Here is a 22,372-nt window from a genome sequence, read left to right as displayed (position 1 = left end):
TTACTCCTCTTCCCACTCCCCTGTCTTTTAACCCCCCTTCCCACCCCAGTGTCCCTGTTAATTCTTTTGCTTATGATCTCCAGCTCCAGTACCGGTCTCCTGCACCGGGCTCCTGGTCTCCTGCACCGGGCTCCTGGTCTCCTGCACCGGGCTCCTGGTCTCCTGCACCGGGCTCCTGGTCTCCTGCACCGGGCTCCTGGTCTCCTGCTCCGGGCTCCCGGGCTCCTGCTCTGGGTCTTCTGTTCCAGTCCTGCTGACCCTTTGGTAAGTCCATCTCTGATCTCCCCTCATCCACCCCAATCCCCCTCTTCCCACTCTCCTGTCTTTTTACCCCTCTTCCCACTCCCCTGTCTTTTTACCCCCCTTCCCATCCCAATCCGCCTCACCCCAGTGTCCCTGTTAATTCTTTTGCTTCTGATCTCCAGCTCCAGTACCAGTCTCCTGCTCCGTGCTCCTGGTCTCCTGCTCCGAGCTCCCGTCTTCCTGCTCCGGGCTCCCGTCTTCCTGCTCCGGGCTCCCGTCTTCCTGCTCCGGGCCCCCGTCTTCCTGCTCCGGGCCCCCGGTCTCCTGCTCCGGGCCACCGGTCTCCTGCTCCGGGCCCCCGGTCTCCTGCTCCGGGCTCCCGGTCACCAGCGCCGGTCTCCTGCTCCGGGCTCCCGGTCTCCTGCTCCGGGCCCCCGGTCTCCTGCTCCGGGCTCCTGGTCACCAGCGCTGGTCTCCTGCTCCGGGCCCCCGGTCTCCTGCTCCGGGCCCCCGGTCTCCTGCTCCGGGCTCCCGGTCACCAGCGCCGGTCTCCTGCTCCGGGCTCCCGGTCTCCTGCTCCGGGCTCCCGGTCTCCTGCTCCGGGCCCCCGGTCTCCTGCTCCGGGCTCCCGGTCACCAGCGCCGGTCTCCTGCTCCGGGCTCCCGGTCTCCTGCTCCGGGCTCCCGGTCTCCTGCTCCGGGCTCCCGGTCACCAGCGCCGGGCTCCTGGTCACCAGCGCCGGGCTCCTGCTACGGGCTCCCGGTCCTGAAAGAACAGAGAGGACTTTGGTAAGTAATCTGATCTCCCCTCATCCAACCCAATTCCCCTCTTCCCACTCCCCACACATTTGTGCGCACATCCACCAGCCGCCGAGTATTGATCGGTGGCATAGTTCACCAATCCACACTCGTGCTCGCTGTTTGCACCACATACAGTATTTCCTTTTTCCACACACTCTAAATAAAGTACTGACACACACACACTCTCAAAGAATTGACACACACGCAGCACATACATAACAAACAATGTCCAGCTCATCCCAAACTCATTATTCAGCGGAGGAGGCATACGCTATTCTTGCCTCCGACACTGACAGTGAGGGTGAGGATCCCACATTTCTTTGTTTTTCCGACTCCTCGTCGTCTTCCTCCTTCTCTTCTTCCTCAGGTTCTGCTGGCCCGCCCCGCCGTCGTCGCAGGAGAGATGTTCCATCGCCCCCCACTACTGAGCCTATATGGACTTCGCCCCCCGAAAATTATGAGCCGCTGATTCCTGATTTCGTAGCGGAATCAGGAATCAAGTTTGACACCACCGGCCTCACAGAAATAGACTTTTTCAAAGTCTTTTTCTCTGAGGATTTTATAAACCTCATGGTGGGCCAAACTAATTTATATGCTCATCAATTTTTAGAACAAAACCCCTCTTCATCATTTTCTAACTGGTCTCCTGTAGACGCAGTAGAAATGATGAAGTTTTGGGGCCTGGTCCTTCTTATGGGGATCTTGAAGAAGCCCGAGCTTCGGCAATACTGGAGTGTTGACGTTTTGTATAACACTCCAGTGTTCCGAATGGTCATGCCCCGGACACGTTTTCAGGCCATCTACAAGTTCTTGCATTACCAAGATAATGCAAGGTGTCCTGCACGCGATGACCCGAACTTTGATCGTCTTTTCAAAGTTCGGCCGGTCATCGAACACTTCAACAACAAGTTTGGTGAAGTGTACGTGCCCCAAAGGGACATTTGTGTGGATGAGTCCTTAATTTCTTTTAAGGGGCGGCTTGGATTCCGGCAGTACCTGCCCAGTAAGAGGGCAAGGTACGGGATCAAGCTGTATAAACTTTGTGAGAGTACCTCAGGATACACTCACAAGTTTAGAGTTTATGAAGGGAAGGACTCCCGGATTGAACCCCCTGAATGCCCCCCTGTTCTGGGAGTGAGTGGGAAAATTGTGTGGGACTTGGTGCACCCACTGCTTGATAAAGGTTATCACCTCTACGTGGATAACTTTTATACAAGTATCCCGCTCTTCCAGTCCCTCTCTGCGCGACGTACCGCAGCCTGCGGTACTGTCCGCAAAATTCAGAAAGGCCTCCCAAAGACGCTAATTGGGCAGCTGCTCAAGAGGGGTGAGAGCAGAGCCCAATGTAGCGACCACCTGTTGATGGTCAAGTACAAGGACAAAAGGGATGTCCTTTTCTTGACCACCATACATGGTGATGGCAGCACACTCAGCACTGTACGAGGTTCCACTACACAGGTCGTCAAACCAGACTGTGTAGTGGGGTACAACAAGTACATGGGGGGAGTTGATCTCTCTGATCAAGTCCTCCAGCCATACAGTGCTTTGAGAAAGTCCAGAGTGTGGTACAAGAAGCTGGCCGTGCACATTGTACAGATGGCAATGCACAATGCTTTCCTTCTGTCACAATGTGCAGGCCAGACTTCTGCGTCGTACCATCAGTTTCAGGAAACAGTTATCAAGGCCCTGATATTTGGCAGCGGTGACAGAGAGGGCCCCAGTACTTCTGGAATTGAAGGACCAAGAATTGTACCAGGCCAGCATTTCCCAGGGCAGATCCCTCACAGCGGAAAAAAAGGAAAGTCACAAAAGAGGTGCCGAGTGTGTTATAAAAGTGGAATACGCAAGGACACCATTTATCAATGTGACACCTGCCCTGACAAACCTGGCCTGTGTATGAAAGACTGCTTCAAAAGGTACCATACTTCGATGGACTATTGAATTAATTTCTGAAGTATAACAACCTGACGAACACTGCACAGCTGACGTAGTGTTCGTCAGGTTGTCATACATCAGTTGTGTAGTGTTCGTCAGATTGTCCTACACAACTGATGTATAACACTACATTACAAAATTCAAAAATCAACTAACACTACCAAAAAGGGGGCACTTGTTAGGCATTTCACTGTTTAGGCACATCAAGGGCTCTGAGAACATGACATGACGCCCGCAGACCATTCCATCAAAGTCTGCGTTCAAAAGCGTCACTCCTTCCCTTCCGAGCCCTTACATGCGCCCAAACAGTAGTTTTTTTCCAACACATGGGGTATATGAGTACTCAGGAGAAATTGCACAACAACTTATGGGGTGCAATTTCTCCTAGTACCCTTGTGAAAATATTTTTTTTTGCATTTTTGTGGAAAAAATGTTTTTTTTTTATTTTCACAAGTCAACATTATGATTTTCTGAGAGGCACCTGGGGGTTCAATGGGCTCACCACACATCTATATAAGTTCCCTGGGGGGTCTAGTTTCCAAAATGGGGTCACTTGTGGGGGAGCTCCAATGTTTAGACACACAGGGGCTCTCGAAACGCAACATGGTGTCCTCTAACAAATTGGAACCATGTCGCGTTTGGAGAGATCCTGTGTGTCTAAACATTGGAGCTCCCCCACAAGTGACCCCATTTTGGAAACTAGACCCCCCAAGGCACCTATCTAGATGCATAGTGAGCACTTGGAACCCCCAGGTGCTTCACAAATTGATCCATAAAAATGAAAAAGTGTTTTTTTTTCACTTATTCAATTTTACAAATCAATTTGTGAAGCACCTGGGGGTTCCAAGTGCTCATCATGCATCTAGATAGGTGCCTTGGGGGGTCTAGTTTCCAAAATGGGGTCACTTGTGGGGGAGCTCCAATGTTTGGGCACACAGGGACTCTTCAAATGCAACATGGTATCCGCTAACAAATTGTCGGCTCAAATTGTTAGCGGATACCATGTTGCATTTGAAGAGACCCTGTGTGCCCAAACATTGGAGCTCCCCCACAAGTGACCCCATTTTGGAAACTAGACCCCCCAAGGCACCTATCTAGATGCATAGTGAGCACTTGGAACCCCCAGGTGCTTCACAAATTGATTCGTAACAATGAAAAAGTGAAAAAAAAAAACACTGTTTCATTTTTATGAATCAATTTGTGAAGCACCTGAGGGTTCCAAGTGCTCACTATGCATCTAGATAGGTGCCTTGGGTGGTCTAGTTTCCAAAATGGGGTCACTTGTGGGGGAGCTCCAATATTTGGGCACACAGCGGCTCTCTAAATGCAACATGGTGTCCGCTAACAAATTTAACGCAAAATTGGCTCAAATTGTTAGCGACACCATGTTGCGTTTGGAGAGCCGCTGTGTGCCCAAACATTGGAGCTCCCCCACAAGTGACCCCATTTTGGAAACTAGACCCCCCAAGGCACCTATCTAGATGCATAGTGAGCACTTGGAACCCCCAGGTGCTTCACAAATTAATTTGTAACAATGAAAAAGTGAAAAAAAAAAACACTTTTTCATTTTTATAAATCAATTTGTGAAGCACCTGAGGGTTCCAAGTGCTCACAATGCATCTAGATAGGTGCCTTGGGGGGTCTAGTTTCCAAAATGGGGTCACTTGTGGGGGAGCTCCAATGTTTGGGCACACAGCGGCTCTCCAAACGCAACATGGTGTCGCTAACAATTTGAGCCGATTTTCCGTTAAATTTGTTAGAGGACACCATGTTGCATTTAGAGAGTCCCTGTGTGCCCAAACATTGGAGCTCCCCCACAAGGGACCCCATTTTGGAAACTAGACCCCCCAAGGCACCTATATAGATGCATAGTGAGCACTTGGAACCCCCAGGTGCTTCACAAATTGATTCGGAACAATGAAAAAGTGAAAAAAAAAACACTTTTTCATTTTTATGAATCAATTTGTGAAGCACCTGAGGGTTCCAAGTGCTCACTATGCATCTAGATAGGTGCCTTGGGTGGTCTAGTTTCCAAAATGGGGTCACTTGTGGGGGAGCTCCAATATTTGGGCACACAGTGGCTCTCTAAATGCAACATGGTGTCCGCTAACAAATTTAACGCAAAATTGGCTCAAATTGTTAGCGACACCATGTTGCGTTTGGAGAGCCGCTGTGTGCCCAAACATTGGAGCTCCCCCACAAGTGACCCCATTTTGGAAACTAGACCCCCCAAGGCACCTATCTAGATGCATTGTGAGCACTTGGAACCCTCAGGTGCTTCACAAATTGATTTATAAAAATGAAAAAGTGTTTTTTTTTTCACTTTTTCATTGTTACGAATCAATTTGTGAAGCACCTGGGGGTTCCAAGTGCTCACTATGCATCTAGAAAGGTGCCTTGGGGGGTCTAGTTTCCAAAATGGGGTCACTTGTGGGGGAGCTCCAATGTTTGGGCACACATGGGCTCTCCAAACACAACATGGCGTCCGCTAATTATTCAAGCAAATTTTACAATCAAAAAGTCAAATGGCGCTCCTTCCCTTCCGAGCCCTGCCGTGCGCCCAAACAGTGTTTTTTCCCCAAATATTGGGTATCTGCGTGCCCAGGGGAAATTGCACAACAAATTTTGGGGTCCATTTTTTCTTGTTACCCCTGTGAAAATAAAAAAAATTGGGTCTAAAGTAACATTTTTGTGAAAAAAGTTAAATGTTCATTTTTTTCTTCCACATTCAAAAAATTCCTGTGAAGCACCTGAAGGGTTAATAAACTTCTTGAATGTGGTTTTGAGCACCTTGAGGGGTGCAGTTTTTAGAATGGTGTCACTTTTGGGTATTTTCTGTCATAAAGACCTCTCAAAGTGACTTCAAATGTGATGTGGTCCCTAAAAAAATGTTTTTGTAAATTTTGTTGGAAAAATGAGAAATCGCTGGTCAACTTTTAACCCTTATAGCTCCCTAACAAAAAAAAATTTTGGTTCCAAAATTGTGCTGATGTAAAGTAGACATGTGGGAAATGTTATTTATTAACTCTTTTGTGTGACATATCGCTCTGATTTCAGGGCTTAAAAATTCAAATTTTGAAAATTGCAAAATTTTCAAAATTTTCGCCAAATTTCCGTTTTTTTCACAAATAAACGCAAGTGATATCGAAGAAATTTTTCCACAATCATGAAGTACAATATGTCACGAAAAAACAATCTCAGAATCAGGGGGATCCGTTGAAGCGTCCCAGAGTAATTACCTCATAAAGTGACAGTGGTCAGAATTGTAAAAATTGGCCCGGTCATTAACGTGCAAACCACCCGCGGGGCTTAAGGGGCTAAAGACCCTGCATTAAGGGTTAGTGTTGTTCAGTGTTGGGACCTGCTAGGAGCATAGCAGGAAAGCTTGGCGGGTCTGTGTGTAGCTGAACCCACGCCTGGGAAGGCTCTGCACCCGTCAGGCTCTGAGCGACGCAGCCGTTGCCCACGGCAACCGTTGTTTATGGACTTATGTTAACCCGGCTGCGAACCGGAGGACTTTCTGTTTTACCCGTGAGTTGCTGAATAAAAGCTGCTTATGTTGGACTTGCTTGGGTCACTGCCTCAGTTACTGCACAGTGTGAACACCGCCGCCTTACTCAGTGGAATGGTCATCTTTATTGACTCCATTTTGAATCTTTTGTATTTTATGTGCATATTGAGGGGTTTTAGATTCATTATCATCCGGTGTGTCCCGTTCCCCGCTATGTTTTTGGAACTGCGGACACCGGTTACTGCACGGTGTGAACACCGCCGCCTTACAGCTTAGTGGAGAATGCAGGCATTGTGACTGAGGCATACTCCACTGGCAGCTGCATGACCACAATCCGACCTGCCACCTTTCAGCCCAAACCTGTGGACAAAATGGAGGCGCTGTTAAGGCAATTGATCCTAACACAGCGGCAGCAGCAGGAGCTGATTATGCAGCAGCTCACAGCTCTGCAGGAGACGCCGACGGCACCAGCCCCGGCACGTTAAGAGGCCCGGGACAAGGTTTGCTCAGCGTTGAGGAAGATGGGACCGGAGGACGATGTGTAAGCCTTCCTTACCATCTATGAACGCACAGCAGAGCGGGAAAACCTACCAGCCGGCCAGTGAGCGGAAGTGGTGGCTCCGTTTTTGGTCGGCGATGTCAAGAAGGCCTACTTCGACCGCAGTCGGGAGGACGCCCAGGACTACCAGAGGCTCAAAGGTGAGATCCTTGCCCGACTGGGGGTCAATACATACGTGAGGGCTCAACGCGTATTTTCATGGGCCTTTGTGGAGACCCGACCCACTCGGTCTCAGGCTTATGACCTTCTGAAGCTGGTAAAGAGGTGGCTCCAGCCTGAGTCTTTGACTCCAGCCCAGGTGGTGGAGAGGGTGGTGGTCGTCCAGCTGGTGAGGACTCTGCCGGCCGCTATCCAACGTTGGGTGGGTAAGGGGACCCCGGCACCCTCGACCAGGTGGTCAGCCTGGTCGAGCAGTACTCGGCCACTCAGGACTTTATACGGGACTCTGCCCCCTCGTGGCTGTCACGCCGGACCCTGCCAACCCAGGAACCGGGAAAGGTGTTGCGTCCCTCTGCTGAGGACGGTCAGCACCGTACCCGTGCTGAAGGGGTACCCCGGAGTGAGAGTGGCAGGAGACCGGTTCCCTCCCAAACGGTCACAAGAACTAACAGTACCTCCACCATTAGGTGCTGGCGGTGTCAGGGGCCGGGACATGTGGTTGCTAACTGCCCCCTGACTACAGAGCCCATGGACTGCAGGTATAACTGCCGGGTCTAACTGTACACCCAGACCGTCTGCACTGCGAGTGCCAACCCCCCGGACAGTGAACCCCAACTGTGCCAGGTACTGGTTAATGGGTACCCAACGGAGGCCATCTTAGACTCGGGGAGCCTAGTGACTTTGGTACATGAGTCGCTGGTGGTAGAAGACAACCCCAGTGGACGGACAGTCAGGGTTGTGTGTATCCATGAGGGCCTCCGAGAATACCCAACCGCGGAGGTAGTTTTGTCCACGCCATGTGGGGACACGAAACGTGGTGGGGGTGGTAAAAACTCTTCCCTATGGGACTGTGTTGGGAAGAGACTTGCCCCTGTTCTGGACTCTGTGGAAAAACTAAAACCACTCTCCCACGTTAAAATTTATTACGGGCGCTGTACCCAAAGAACCAGATTCAGGGGTGCCTGCCGTAGGGGTGTCCAACCTAGGGACAGAGTGTGACCCCGATAGGTTTCCCCTAGAGGTGCTGGCAGGAGAGGTCAAGGAGACCCCATCGATCCCTCAGCTGGAAGTGTCCCGGGGCACGTTTGTGACAGCTCAGCTACAGGATCCCACCCTGACTTGGGCATGGGAAAGGGTGTTGGAGGTAAATGGTGTAGCTCAACAGCCCGGTGCAGATACTGTGTTTCCACACATGGTGGTCAACGGTGAGTTGCTCTATAGCGTAGACAAAATCAGGGACAAGATCGTGGAACAGATAGAGGTACCTTTTGAACGGACTGCAATGGACTTGGTAGGGCCCATTGTAAAATCCGCTCATGGCCACCAACATATACTGGTGGTCGTCGACTATGCCACCCGGTATCCGGAGGCTATTCCGCTACGCCACACCTCGGCGAAACTGATTGCACGGGAGCTGTTTGCCATGTTCTGTCGCCTTGGGCTACCTAAGGAGATCCTGACGGATCAAGGGACCCCTTTTATGTCCAAGGTGACTGTGCAAACTGCTAAAAATAAAACAATTGCGCACCTCGGTATACCACCGTCAAAATGACGGGCTAGTAGAACGGTTCAATAAAACCCTCAAGTCCATGTTAAAAAAGGTGGTTTCTAAGGATGGAAGTGATTGGGACATGTTGCTACCGTATTTGATGTTCGCCGTCCGTGAGGTACCCCAGGATTCCACAGGGTTCTCTCCCTTTTAGTTATTGTACAGCAGACACCCTAGGGGTCTGTTGGACGTAGCCAAAGAGACGTTAGAACAAGAGCCGACTCCACATAGGAGTATAATTGAACACGTGGCTAGTATGCAGGACCGGATCGTTGCGGTCATGCCCATCGTGAAAGAACATCTGTTAGATGCCCAGGCAGCACAGAGGCGTACATATAATAAAAGAGCCACGGTCAGGTCTTTTAACAAGGGCGATCGGGTGTTAGTACTGGTACCCACAGCCGAGAGTAAGCTCATGGCCAAGTGGCAAGGGCCATATGAAGTTCGAGAAAAGGTGGGGGAGGTAAATTACCGGGTGTATCAGCTCGGAAGGAGGAAACCTGAGCAGCTTTATCATGTAAACCTGCTAAAACCTTGGAAAGATCGAGAGTGTTTAGTTACAGACGTCACTCCGGGCATGCCGCCAGAGAGTTCTCTACCTTCAGCCAAGGATGCGTCCAGGGAAGAGGTCAGGATAAGTGATGCTCTCACTAAACAGCAGCGACGGGAGGCTCGCTCGCTGGTGCAGCAGAATACCGATGTGTTCTCAGAGCTACCAGGTAGGACTACGGTTCTCCAGCATGACATTGTCACCGAACCTGGGGTAAGGGTACGAATGAGACCATACCGGGTACCCGAAGCCCGGAGGCAAGCCATCACAGCTGAGGTAAAACAAATGCTCCAGTTAGGCGTAATCGAGGAATCACAGAGTGAATGGGCTAGCCCCATCGTACTGATCCAGATGTTATGATCTGCAACAAGTACTAAGGAAAGAAAGGGGAAAGCTTTCTATAAAACTAAACTAAGTTGAGTCCCTACGATGTAGCGGGCTACCTGTTCCTTGCAAACGGACCCACCTTCATCCTCGGCTAGTCTGAAAGAAGACCTATAGAATAAAGGGAAGAAGTCCCTAATAGATCTAAGGACTGGGACAAAAAATGGGAGACCTCCTGAACAGAAAAGGTTGTTGCAGAACACAAAAAGAGAAATTGACATAAAGTACTAGAAATCCCAGAAGGACCAAAGCAAATTGAAAGAGATAGGCACAAAAGCACCTGGCTAGCAAAACAGTCAAAAAACACTGAAGTCCAGCACAGCCAAAAAGACGGAGCTGGAATATAAAGGCTGATGGTCACATGACCGCAAACCACAAGATGGAATCAACAAACAGGAGAGTTCTAACAGTACCCCCTCTTTTATGACAATCTTCCGGATCCTCCAGGCCCAGGCTTATCCGGAAACCTCCTGTGGAAAGCTCTAAGAAGCCTAGGAGCAGAGACATCATCCGTCCTTACCCAGGAGTTATCTTCGGGACCGAAACCCTTCCAGGAGACGAGATACTGTAATCTCCCTCTATGCCATCTTGAATTCAAGATATGCGAAATTTCATATTCGCCGTCCTCCACCACAGGAGGAACTGTGACAGTAGCATCCCTATCTGACACATCCGCCTTTTTCAACAAGGAAACATGAAACACAGGGTTAATCTTCCAGGAAGTAGGGACATCCAACCTAACCGCAGACAGGTTAACAACCTGAAGCACTTTAAATGGACCCACAAACTTAGGACCCAGTTTTTTAGAGGGAATCCTCAACCGCAGATTCCTTGAGGACAACCAAACCATGTCACCTACAGCAAACAAAACCTCCTTACGTTTCCTGTCAAAATACTTCTTGGACTTCTTGTTAGCCCCTTGAAGGTTGCGACGTACATTAGTCCAAACTCTCCAAATCACCGGAAAAATTCTCCTCCTCCGGCACCGCCGACCCCAATTTGGAGAACGAACCAAAAGACGGATGTCTCCCAGTACAACAAAAAAAAGGAGAACACCCAGCTGAGGAGGATTTATGATTGTTAAGAGCAAATTCTGCAAGGGGCAGAAACTCAGACCACACCTCTTGATTGTCCACCACAAAACATCGCAAAAACTGTTCTACATCCTGGTTCTTTCTCTCAGTCTGTCCATTAGACTCAGGATGATATACAAATAGACTCCCATTAGACTCAGGATGATATACAAATAGACTCCCAACCTGTCACAAAAAGCACGCCAAAAGCGAGCCACAAACTGAGGTCCCCTATCAAAAACAATATTCGCGGAAACACCATGAAGCTTGACAATCTCCTTAACAAAAGCCTTAGCGAGTGTCTTGGCGCAGGGAAACTTAATGAATGGAACCAAATGACACATCTTACTAATACGGTCCACGACCACCCAGATGACAGTAAAACCCTCAGACACGGGCAGATCAGTAATAAAATCCATTGTGAGATGCATCCAAGGCGAACTAGGAACCTCCAGAGGGCAAAGCAACCCCACAGCAGGAGCATGTGAAGCCTTTGACCTAGCACACACCGTACATTGACGCACCCACTTGATAACTTCTTTCTGCCATTCAGGCCACCAAAAACTGCGACTGATAAGTCTCTTAGTTTCAGAAATTCCTGGATGACCTGCCAACCGAGACTCATGACACTCCACAAACAACTCTCTCCTAAAGGTTCTAGGCACAAACAACTTCCCATGGGGAGTGTTAGTTGGAGCATCATCTTGAGCTTTTAGAATACCATTCTCCAAAACGGAGTCCAATGCCGCCACCACTACTCCTTTCTGTAAAATGCTCTCTTCCTCCTCGGCACCGACCGCAGGACAGAAACTGGGAGATAAAGCATCGGCTTTAACATTCTTAGTACCAGGGATATAGGTAACAGAAAAATGAAACCGAGAAAAAAAAAGTGGCCATCTAGCTTGATGGGCATTCAAGCGCTTGGCAGCATCCAGATAGATCAAATTCTTATGATCAGTGAAAACCTGAATAGGATGTCTAGCGCCTTCCAAAAAATTACACCAATGTTCAAACGCGAGTTTAATAGCCAACAACTCCCGATTTCCAACATCATAATTCAGTTTGGTTTCCGAATTTTTTTTCGAAAAGAAGGCACAAGGTTGTGCTCCATCCCTGTTCTCCTGAGACAAAACTGCTCCGACCCCCACCGACAAAGCATCAACCTCAACCAAAAAAGGCTTGGTCTCATCAGGCTGCATAAGGATAAGGGCAGAACCGAACCTCTCTTTCAGATACTCAAAAGCTTCAATGGCCCCAGTAGTCCATTGGACCGTATTCTCACCTTTCCTGGTTAGATCAGTTAAAGGTTTAACAATTATGGAAAAATTCTTAATGAATTTCCTGTAATAATTGGCAAAACCCAAAAATCTCTGTATAGATTTCAAACCAACAGGCCTAGGCCATTCCTGCACAGCCTGAACCTTCACCGGGTCCATCTCAAAGCTCTTGCTGGAGACAATGTAGCCCAAAAAACTAATTTTCTGCACAGCGAACTCACATTTCTCCAACTTAGCAAACAGTGAGTTATAGCTCAATAACTGCAAAACTTCACGTACACTCTGCCAATGAGACTCCAGATCTGGCGAATAGATCAAAATGTCATCCAAATACACAACCAGATTCTTACCAATCAAAGGTCTCAGAATGTCATTAATAAGGTTCTGAAAAAAAGCAGGTGCATTGGTAAGACCAAAAGGCATCACCAGATTCTCAAAATGACCTACCGGAGTGTTAAAAGCAGTTTTCCATTCATCACCCTCCTTCACTCGTAATAAATTGTATGCCCCCTGGAGATCAATTTTAGAGAACCACCAACTAACTGGTTAAACAAGTCAGGAATTAACGGCAATGGGTAAGAATTGCATACGGTAATCTTATTAATTTCAAGAAAATCCAGACATGGACGCAAACCTCCGTCTTTTTTTTTAACAAAGAAAAATCCATCTGCCACAGGCGACTTAGAAGGTCTAATGTGACCCGCAGCCAGGCTAGTCTGTATGTACTCCTCCAAGGCCTTTCTTTCGGGGATAGTCAAATTAAACAAGCGACTCTTGGGAAGAGTAGCTCCCGAAACAAACTCAATGGCGCAATCATAGTCCCTATGAGGAGGTAAAACTTGCGACTCCTCCTCCGAAAAAACCCTCCAAAAATCTTGAATAGGTACAGGTAATTCCCCTTTTCCCACAGCCGCAATGCGACCATTACAACATTTATCATAGCACTTAGGACTCCAAGACTTAATCACATTAGTAGACCAGTCCAGTAAAGGATTGTGCAGTTTTAACCAAGGCAATCCTAGAATGACCGTAGAGGGTAAATTATTTATTTTATTTTTTTAACAATAAATTTTTATTAAAGTTTTTCAACATAACAAAGAAAAAGGATATCAGGTACAGCACATACGATATTTAGTGTACACTACAGCATTGAGAGCAAATAGCAAGAAACTTCTAGTGTCATGAACCTGGGGAGTAGAAGAGGAAGAGCAGCAGGATATAAGCCAACCTCTCAGTAGGGGGGGGGACAAACCAGGAGGGGTATATTCTCCAAAGTAGATACTGTCAAGGATCGTACGCAGAAAGAGAACTAAATCTAGTTTCCACAGAAAAACAAAGTATGGTATAACGGTAACAATTAGCATATTATACTTAAGATTTTTGGCCATGAAAAAGTGCTTTAACTTCTGGACATGCGCACCACCGTTGTTGGGTCCTATCTTTTTTTGAAGCGTCCCATGACAGAATTTTTTCATAAGAATTATATGAGTCGACTCTCCACCAGATGTCATCCATTGATGGAGCAGAGTGGGATTTCCATTTGGAGGCAAGAGCTTGTCTGGTTGCGGTTAATACAAAAGAACAGAGCCATCTGTTCTTGTACGGGAGGTCAGTAATGCCTATGTTCAGTAAAGCTAATGCAGGATTCATTGGGACGTCACTTCCAGCACAGGCAGACATCCCAAATATTTCCCTCCAAAAGCTATTTAATTTAGAACATGACCACCAAGAATGCAAGAGTGTACCTATTTCTCCACATTTTTTCCAATATAGAGGAGATGTTCCCTGGGATAGATGAGCTATACGGTTTGGGGGTAAATACCAACGGAGTTGAATTTTTTTTGCAATTTCTAGGTGATTTATGCATGACGAACTTTTAAGGGGCCAAGATAAGGCCAATTGCCATTGGTCATGAGTAAATGAAGTGCCCAAATCTGATTCCCATTTAGTCATGTACGGGAGCTTAGTGTTATCAGGGGGAGAATTGAGAAAATTATATGCTACTGAGACACCCCTGGAGAATCCCTTATTGCCCAGAAAAAAGTGTTGTATTGTGGATGGATCCAGCCGTGACACAATTGCTGGAGAAGAGGATAGGAAACTCTTTAGTTGAACATAAGAAAAGTGAAGATTACCGGGGAGTTGATATATGGAGGATAGTTCATCAAACGTTTTGATAGAACTAGCTGAGAACATAGACTGCAAATTAGGAATGCCCAACGGCGGAATTGGGAGAACGGGACCACCAGATCAACGCTCCGAAGCAAGATATATTTCAACGGAATGTGTATAATTTTTTTAAAAATCAACTCTCTCCACATTTTAAGGGCATGTGTCATTGTAGGGAGTGAGCAAGATTGAGACCTCGGGAGCAGGAATTCCGCTTCCAACATGAGTCTAGTAGAATGAAGTTTGGTATCTAATTTTTCCATTTGAACCCACGAGAGATTGGACGTAGGGTCCCACCATTCTCTAAGAGCATCAATCGAGCATTCCTTATAGGAGAGGTGGATATTCGGTAGTCCCAAACCTCCCTCTCCCATTCTATAAAACAGCAAAGAGCTCTGGAATCTGGATTTTTTGCCACCCCAAATAAAGCGAAGTAGTAGAGCTTGGATTTCGTCTAGTAGTTTTTTTTTGTATGGGAAGTGGTATGCATCTTAAAAGATATAGAATTTTAGGTAAAAATTTCATTTTACACGTTTGTATATGGGCCATCCAAGAGACTTCTAAGGTGCTCAGTCTTTTGAGCTCTGGCTTGATAGAATTTAGTAATTCTGAAATATTTTTAGAGACTACGTTTTTAGAGGGGGAGACTAGGTGAATTCCCAAATAGAGAATGGAGTTCTTAGCCCATATAAATGGCAGAGACTTTTTTAAATTAGGGGGACAGCCAATCGGAAGGACCACTGATTTCGCGGAGTTCAATTTGTAGAGAGATATTTCTGAGAACTGAGAGAGAATAGACAACAGTGCTCGGAGAGAAGTTTCGGGGTGTGTTACAGAGATAATTACATCATCCGCATACAGACCAACTGGGTGGGCCACGGATCCCATTTTTATTCCAAAGATATCTTTACAAGTACGAATCTCCTGCGCCAAGGGTTCCATTACCAAAGCAAAAATTGCAGGCGACAACGGACACCCCTGGCGAGTTCCATTCAAGATATGAAACCATTCCGAGCTAAATCCTGCCGCTAATACCTTCGCACTTGGGGAGGAATATAAAGCCATTATATCCTTCTGTATGTGTCCCATGAATCCGAATTTAGTCAAGACTGCTTGAAGGTATCCCCAGTGTACTCGATCAAACGCTTTTTCTGCGTCCAATGAAACGAGCACACTGGGGACCCCAGATTTTTATGCTCTGTGGATTAAGTTTAGAACACGTCGAGTGGCGTCTCTGGTTTGTCTCCCCGGCACAAAACACATTTGATCTGGGGCTACCAGCTGAGGAAGGACCGTATTAATTCTTTGGGCTAGAATTTTAGAGTACAATTTAAGGTCTCAATTCAATAGTGAAATAGGTCGGAAATTTTCAGGCTAATTTGGGGGTTTGCCTGGTTTTGGGAGGGTAACTATAGTCGCTTCCAAGAATAATGGATTGATTTTACCCTTGATTCTCCAGTCCAAAAATAGTCGCTGCAAGTACGGGGATAACTGCTCCGAAAGCAGTTTATAAAATTCATTGGCAAAGCCATCTGGCCCTGGTGTGGAGTGTAATTTAGAGGCTTTAATTGCACTTTTTATTTCACCAACCTGTATAGGAGAGTTCAAAGATTCAAGTTGGGATTGTGAGATTTTCGGTAAGTCAATAGGTTTTAAAAATTGTTCTATATGTAGAGTCGAGGGATGTCGGATGGTATGATCCATATTCAGATTGTACAAATGAGAATAATAGTCCGCAAATGCGTTGGCAATCTCTATTGGGTCAAAAATTTTGTCCCCATTCGTCTGAAGTAAATGGTCAATCCTCCCCTTAGCAGTCAGTTTTTTCACTCTACGGGCCAGTACAGCACTTGCTCTATCCCCCAAAGCATAGTATTTTGCTTTAACTCGTTTTAAATTATATTCATAATTGAATAATAAGAGTTTCCGAAGATCATTTCTACTCTCCAGCAAAGCACTATTAACTGCCGGGGTCTTGTTTTGTTTCTGGTTGTTTTCCAAGATTTTAATTTTATTTATGACTGATTGCACTTCACACTCTCTGCGTCTTTTTTCTCGTGAAGCCAATTTTATACATAAACCTCTCATAAAGGCTTTTTGTGATAGCCATAAAGTCTCATCGGAAACTTCTCTATTATCATTAATTTCGAGAAAATGTTTCAGTTCATTAGAGAGATATTCCCTATTATGAGCAGATTTTAAAAGAAAAGTGTTCAAATGCCAAGTAAACGCAGAGGGTGGAGGGCCGCCGTCATCGAGTTCCAGTATAATTGGGGCATGATCGGACCAGGTTATCAAACCTATATATGAGGATTTACATAGTGATAAGGCTGTTCTATTTACTAAGAAATAGTCTATTTGAGAAAGTGATGAAAATCTAGGGGAAAAATACGTATAGTCCCTTTCGTTGGCATGGTGATATTTCCAAACATCGTGGAGAGCTTCTTCTGATATAATTCCTTTTAACTCCTCCCGACCCGTGGTTCGATCCGAGTCCGTGTCTAAATCTCTAGATACAGGGGCGTTGAAATCTCCGCAAATTATCAATGGTCCTTGAGAAATGGAGCGAATTTTTTTAAGAACTTTAGAGAAGAAGATTTTGGGTTTGTTATTAGGGCTATATAAAGTCACAATCGTGTATTGGGAATTATTTAGTAAACAAGATAGGACTATGTATCTCCCTCTGGGGTCAATATAGAGGGACAACATGGAATATGATATGGTATTTTTTATGAGTATCGCAACACCTGCTTTTTTATTTGGGGCATTGGCCTGAATTATTGTAGGGAAATGAGTATTGGATAATCTAGGTGCGTCTTGGGAGAGCAGATGAGTCTCCTGCAAACAAATAACTTCGCATTTAGATGATCCTATCTCTTTCCAGAGGAGAGACCTTTTGAAAGGGGAATTTAAACACCTCACATTAAGAGATAAGATCTTAATACTCATGGCAATGGTCAAAGTTCTCAAGTATGATCAAAGGGGAAAACATTTGTACATCAATACATATTCCTGACATGGAGAGAGATAAAACAATACCATTTCGAGGATTTGTAGAATAGAGACCCAGTGGGTGAGGGTTAATTAACCAAACATAAACAAGTCTAGGGAAGAAAAAAAAACGAACAACAAAAAATACATATATGGAACAAGAATTCAAATGATAGTGAACCATCTGGATATACGCTATCGAGTGGGGGTATTCAAAGAATACAGACACAACAAAAAGAACAACCGAAGTCGTCAGGTCCGTACTCCCGTGCCAAAAGGCAACAAAAGAAAACAACAAATACAAAATTGGAGAATAGAGGTGGACTCCCAGAAAGAAAAGACTGCAGACCTCAGCGATTTACAGTGCTCCAATCAGTTGGAATTTTTTTATACAGTTGTTCTGGAGGAAGAGATGAGACAAACCCTTCCGGAAGAAGCTTCCATTTGCTGAGTTGTTTTTCTGCATGCCGCGTTGACAGGCAGACCACCACGTCATCGTCTTTAATGATTAGTAATTTGACCGGGTATCCCCAGCGGTAGGAAATGCCGAAATTTCTCAAAATTGCTGTGTGAGGAGCAAACTCCTTGGGTTTTGCTAAAGTGGCGGCTGACAGATCTTGAAAAATGGTTATCCCTTGAAACAGAGCAGGTGGATCTGGATCATCTCTGATGCAGCGTAGAAATTTTTCTTTGATGGTGAAAAAGTGAATCCTTGCCAGAGTATCTCTAGGTAGCGAGGGATTTACATGTTTAGATTTAGGAACCCTGTGAATTCTATCCACTACCAACTCAGAGTTAGATGCGTCTGGAAGTATGGACTGCAGCAGATTGTGAAAAAATTGAGGTAGATCAGAGTTTTTGACGCTTTCAGGAATCCCACGTAGTCTCACGTTATTCCTACGAGATCTGTCCTCTTAGTCTCCTATTTTGTTTCTGAGATATTCTGAGGTATCTTTTAATTCGTAGTATGTATCAATCAGAGAATTGTGAGAATCCGCAAATTCTACCATTTTGTCCTCTAACCGTGAGGTACGCTCCTCCAGGTTTCTCACATCTTTTTTCAGGGCACTCACCATTTGTTTCATATCATCCTTTAAAGATTTACGCAGAGAGCTCAGTAGTTCTTGCATCATGTTTTTGGTTAACGGAGCATCTGCAGTCCCTGGGTCTTCTCCCATAGTTGAACTTTCACGGGAGGAGCGACCAGAGGGTGGCGAGGAGTCTCGTTGTGTCTCTTTCTGATTGGATGTAGATTGTACTGCTCCCCGTGAGAAAAATTGAGTCAGTTTAGTAGGTGACGCTGTTTTACGAGGTCTGCCCCTTGTCATTTTTAATTTTATTAATGGGATCAAGATATAAAAGTATTAAGCGTGTTCTCTATCTTGGAATGTTAGCTTAGCTTCACTGCTCTCTGTGAATTAAAATGCTTCGTGCTGCTTTTATAGAGGTCTGCACAGTAGGAGTCACCTCATCTTGGGGTCAACATAATGGGGTTAGGCACAGGACAAAATTATGTCACTATACATTGGGGAAGATTTGGTGTTTACTGTGTTTCCCAAACGTTCCAGTAGATGGCAGACTTGCATTAGAAAACACAGGGAAAGATTCTCACAGCAGCAGTGTGGGGACTACACTGTACTGTCACCAAAAAAAATAGTCCCAAAGTACCCTTGTTATTGGCCAAGAAAGTTGCAGAAGGGCAGGGTGCTTTGGACGTGGGAAAAAGGTGTGGGATTATGGGAAGTGATGTATAGGGGGATTCTGCTTGTGTCTCAGGGAAGATCACTCACTGTGCTTTCCTCGTGTTGAGGCACCTCAGAATAAAATGGCCGTGGCATCTAGCTCCAGATCCCTCCGCTGACCGGGCCCCGGATCATCTCCCATCCACCGACTTCCATTCGATCACCGCAGCTTCTCTCCAGACAGGGCGCCCGCTCCGCTGCCGCACAGCCAGGCCGCTGCAAGACACAGCTCACGGTAGATCTCCGGTGGTAAGCTGATGAAGGAGGTTGCGTCTCAAGATGGCACCTTCTCTCCTAGGTTCCCAGCCGTCTCTACTCCCCGTTCTCACCAAGGGTGTAAGGGCGCCAGGCTGAATGATAGGAGGGCACCGGGGGTTCACCGGGTCTGTGAGGGCTCGATAGAGCCAAGATTCTTCTTTTTAAGAATGCGTGGGCCTCTGAAAGGATTAAAGTCTGAGGAGCATCTGTGGAGCTCGTCGGCTCAGGAAGACAGTCAGGCCACGCTCCCCAGAGGGTAAATTATTTAATACAACCAAGTCCAAAACTTCTTGGTGAAGTCCATTGATAGTGAGGGGAAATGCAGCAACCTTGTGAGTAATACATTTCAAGGGGGTGTTATCAATTGCAATCACAGAAATAGGAGATGACAAAGGTTCGGATTTCAATTTAAGTTTTTCCAAAAACCCTTTATCAATCACATTAAGTGTTCAATCCACAAATACCTGAAATTCAATCAAATTTTCCTGCAAAGTAGTACTCCCTGAAAGAAATATTCCTGCAGAGCGTAAACAAGGTATACGGGCGTACCTGACCTTTTTTTTTCTTAACTTAAACGAAGCTTACAATACTTAATCAAATGGTCAGCTTTAAAGACACAATCCCTCGGCGAGCCTCCGGTCTCTCTCCTGAGAGCGGAGCGACATCGCCCCAACCTCCATCGGTTTTCCGCCGTCTGAGCAGATTTTCTGTGGACTTGGACCTGGCATTACAGGAGCCTTTACCTCATTCTGCCTAGATCTCAGACCCTTACCTATCCACACGAACAGATAATTGCATGGCATCCTGCAGAGTCTCAGGTGCGGGGAATGCAATTAGCAAATCCTTAACCCTTTCACTCAGACCAGCAAGAAATAGACATTTCAGAGCAGGATCATTCCATCTGACTTCAGAAGCCCACTGTCTAAATTGTGTGCGATAATTCTCAGCATCATCTGACCCCTGATTCAACTGCCTCAGCAGATGAGATTCGATCAGGATCGTCATATAATAGACCCATAGCAGAAAAAACTCTTCTACCGACATTAAACACGGATCATTAGGTTGAAGAAAAAAGGGCCTCCCTTGTGGTTCATTGCGCAAAAGTGACATAATAAAACCAATGCGCTGTGATTCATTCCCAGAGGACCTTGGTCTCAATCAAAAATATAGCAAACAAGCATTCTTAAAGGAAAACAAAATCTTGCTGTTTACCATAAAAAACATCAGGCAGTCTAACCTTGGGTTCCACAAAATGCGCTCCAAAACAGCTACTCACATGTTGCTGGAGCTCGGCCACCTCCAGAGTCAACCCCTGTAAGCGTTGAGCCAAATCCAGGACGGAAGCCATACTGATGAACTTGATGAGGAAAATAGAGAAAAAAATGTTTGTTTTCCCACTAACACAATCACTGTCCCGCATTTTGTTTTAGGGCTGGACTTACTGTTATGATCTGCAACAAGTACTAAGGAAAGAAAGGGGAAAGCTTTCCCTAAAACTAAACTAAGCTGAGTCCCTACGATGTAGCGGGCTGCCTGTTCCTTGCGAATGGACCCACCTTTGTCCTCGGCTAGTCTCAACGAAGACCTATAGAATAAAGGGAAGTAGTCCCTAATAGATCTAAGGACTGGGACAAAAAATGGGAGACCTCCTGAACAGAAAAGGTTGTTGCAGAACACAAAAAGAGAAACTGACATAAAGCACCTGGATAGCAAACCAGTCAAAAAACATTGAAGTCCAGCACAGCCAAAAAGTCGGAGCTGGAATATAAAGGCTGATGGTCACGTGACCGCAAAACACAAGATGGAATCAACAAACAGGAGAGTTCTAACAACCGAAACCAGACGGATCGTTATGCTTCTGTAACGATTTCCGGAAATGAAATGAATTGTCGAAGTTGGACCTTTATCCAATGCCCAGGGTGGATGAGCTGATTGAGAGACTGGGGTAGGCCCAGTACTTTACCACGCTCGATCTCACCAAGGGCTACTGGCAGGTACCTCTCACGAAATCGGAGAAGGAAAAGACCGCCTTCATAACTCCGGAGGGTCTATATCACTATGTGGTCTTACCTTTTGAGTTACATGGGGACCTGGCAACATTCCAGAGGCTGATAGACATAGTGCTCAAGCCCCATCAGGAGTACGCGTCCGCGTATCTAGATGATATCATCATCTTTAGCACCTTACTGGCATAGGCACCTATCTCAGGTACAAGCTGTGCTGGATTCTCTCAGAGCCACCGGGTTAACGGAAAACCCCCAAAAATGTGCGATAGGGCTAGAGGAAGCCCGATGTTTGGGGTATATGATTGGCCAAGGAGTTATCAAGCCCCAAATCAATAAAGTTGAGGCCATTAAAAACTGGCCTAAACCGTCAAGTACAAAACAGATGAGGGCGTTCCTTGGCATCCTTGGGTATTACCGCCGGTTAATTTTGCTGGGAGAACGGCGACCCTGACCGATCTCTTGAAGGGGAAAAAAAAACAGTAATGGTTCGGTGGAACCCTCAGGCAGAAGAAGCGTTTCAGTCCATGAAGTTGGCCCTGTGTGGACAGCCGGTCCTCATCAGCCCCAACTTCAAGGAAACCTTCATTGTACAGACAAATGCCTCGGAGGTAGGCCTAGAGGCGGTATTGTCACAAAAAGTGATTGGTGAAGAGCACCCGGTCACCTACTTGAGTAGAAAGCTTACCCCGGCGGAGAAAAAGTATAGCGTGGTAGAGAAAGAGAGTGTTTGGCTATTAAGTGGGCCTTGGAATCGCTACGTTATTATTTGCTCGGGCGTCAGTTCTGCTTGGTGACGGACCACTCACCCTTGGTATGGATGAGGAACGCCAAGGAGAGGAATGCGCGGGTCACCAGGTGGTTTCAGTCACTGCAAAATTTCAGTTTCTCTGTAGAACATCGCACTGGGAAGTCACAGGCAAACGCGGATGCCCTGTCTCAGGCACCCTGTATGGTGACAAATGTTAAACCCCACAAGTTTGAACAGAGGGGGGGGATATGTGAGGCAGTGACTGGGATCGTATACGAGGGACGTTAAATATCCCCCAGAATGTGTTCAGAGACCTATTAAACCCGTTGGAGTGCATTGCAGTCGCAGACACAGCTGCGGCTGCAATGCAGGAATAAAGGTGAGCAATAACCTGGTCAGGCTATCTGACTAAGACAGA

At 46.4% G+C, this 22,372-nt stretch overlaps 2 protein-coding genes across 3 annotated transcripts in view; both read right to left on the bottom strand.

Annotated features, from left to right (window-relative positions):
• The window catches only part of LOC141270696 (uncharacterized), a 99,752-nt gene that overhangs the window by 13,187 nt on the left and 64,193 nt on the right, over positions 1-22,372 (bottom strand). Inside the window, exons 10-11 of the mRNA XM_073680791.1 lie at positions 11,232-11,254; positions 10,557-10,588 (exon numbers count right to left, since the gene is read on the bottom strand). Of these exons, the coding sequence (XP_073536892.1) occupies positions 10,557-10,588; positions 11,232-11,254 (55 nt within the window). The remainder of the gene's footprint in view (positions 1-10,556; positions 10,589-11,231; positions 11,255-22,372) is intronic.
• LOC141270687 (oocyte zinc finger protein XlCOF29-like) overlaps positions 1-22,372 on the bottom strand; it is a 44,374-nt gene that overhangs the window by 12,518 nt on the left and 9,484 nt on the right. The gene's annotated exons all lie outside the window — the stretch shown is intronic.

Source organism: Phyllobates terribilis, unplaced genomic scaffold, assembly GCF_046119375.1.
Source record: "Phyllobates terribilis strain yellow unplaced genomic scaffold, ASM4611937v1 Scaffold_5__5_contigs__length_657084704, whole genome shotgun sequence".
Taxonomy (NCBI): Eukaryota; Metazoa; Chordata; class Amphibia; order Anura; family Dendrobatidae; genus Phyllobates; species Phyllobates terribilis.
The sequence above is the reverse complement of the archived record's forward strand: the minus strand, read 5'-3'. Positions and strand labels throughout refer to the sequence as shown.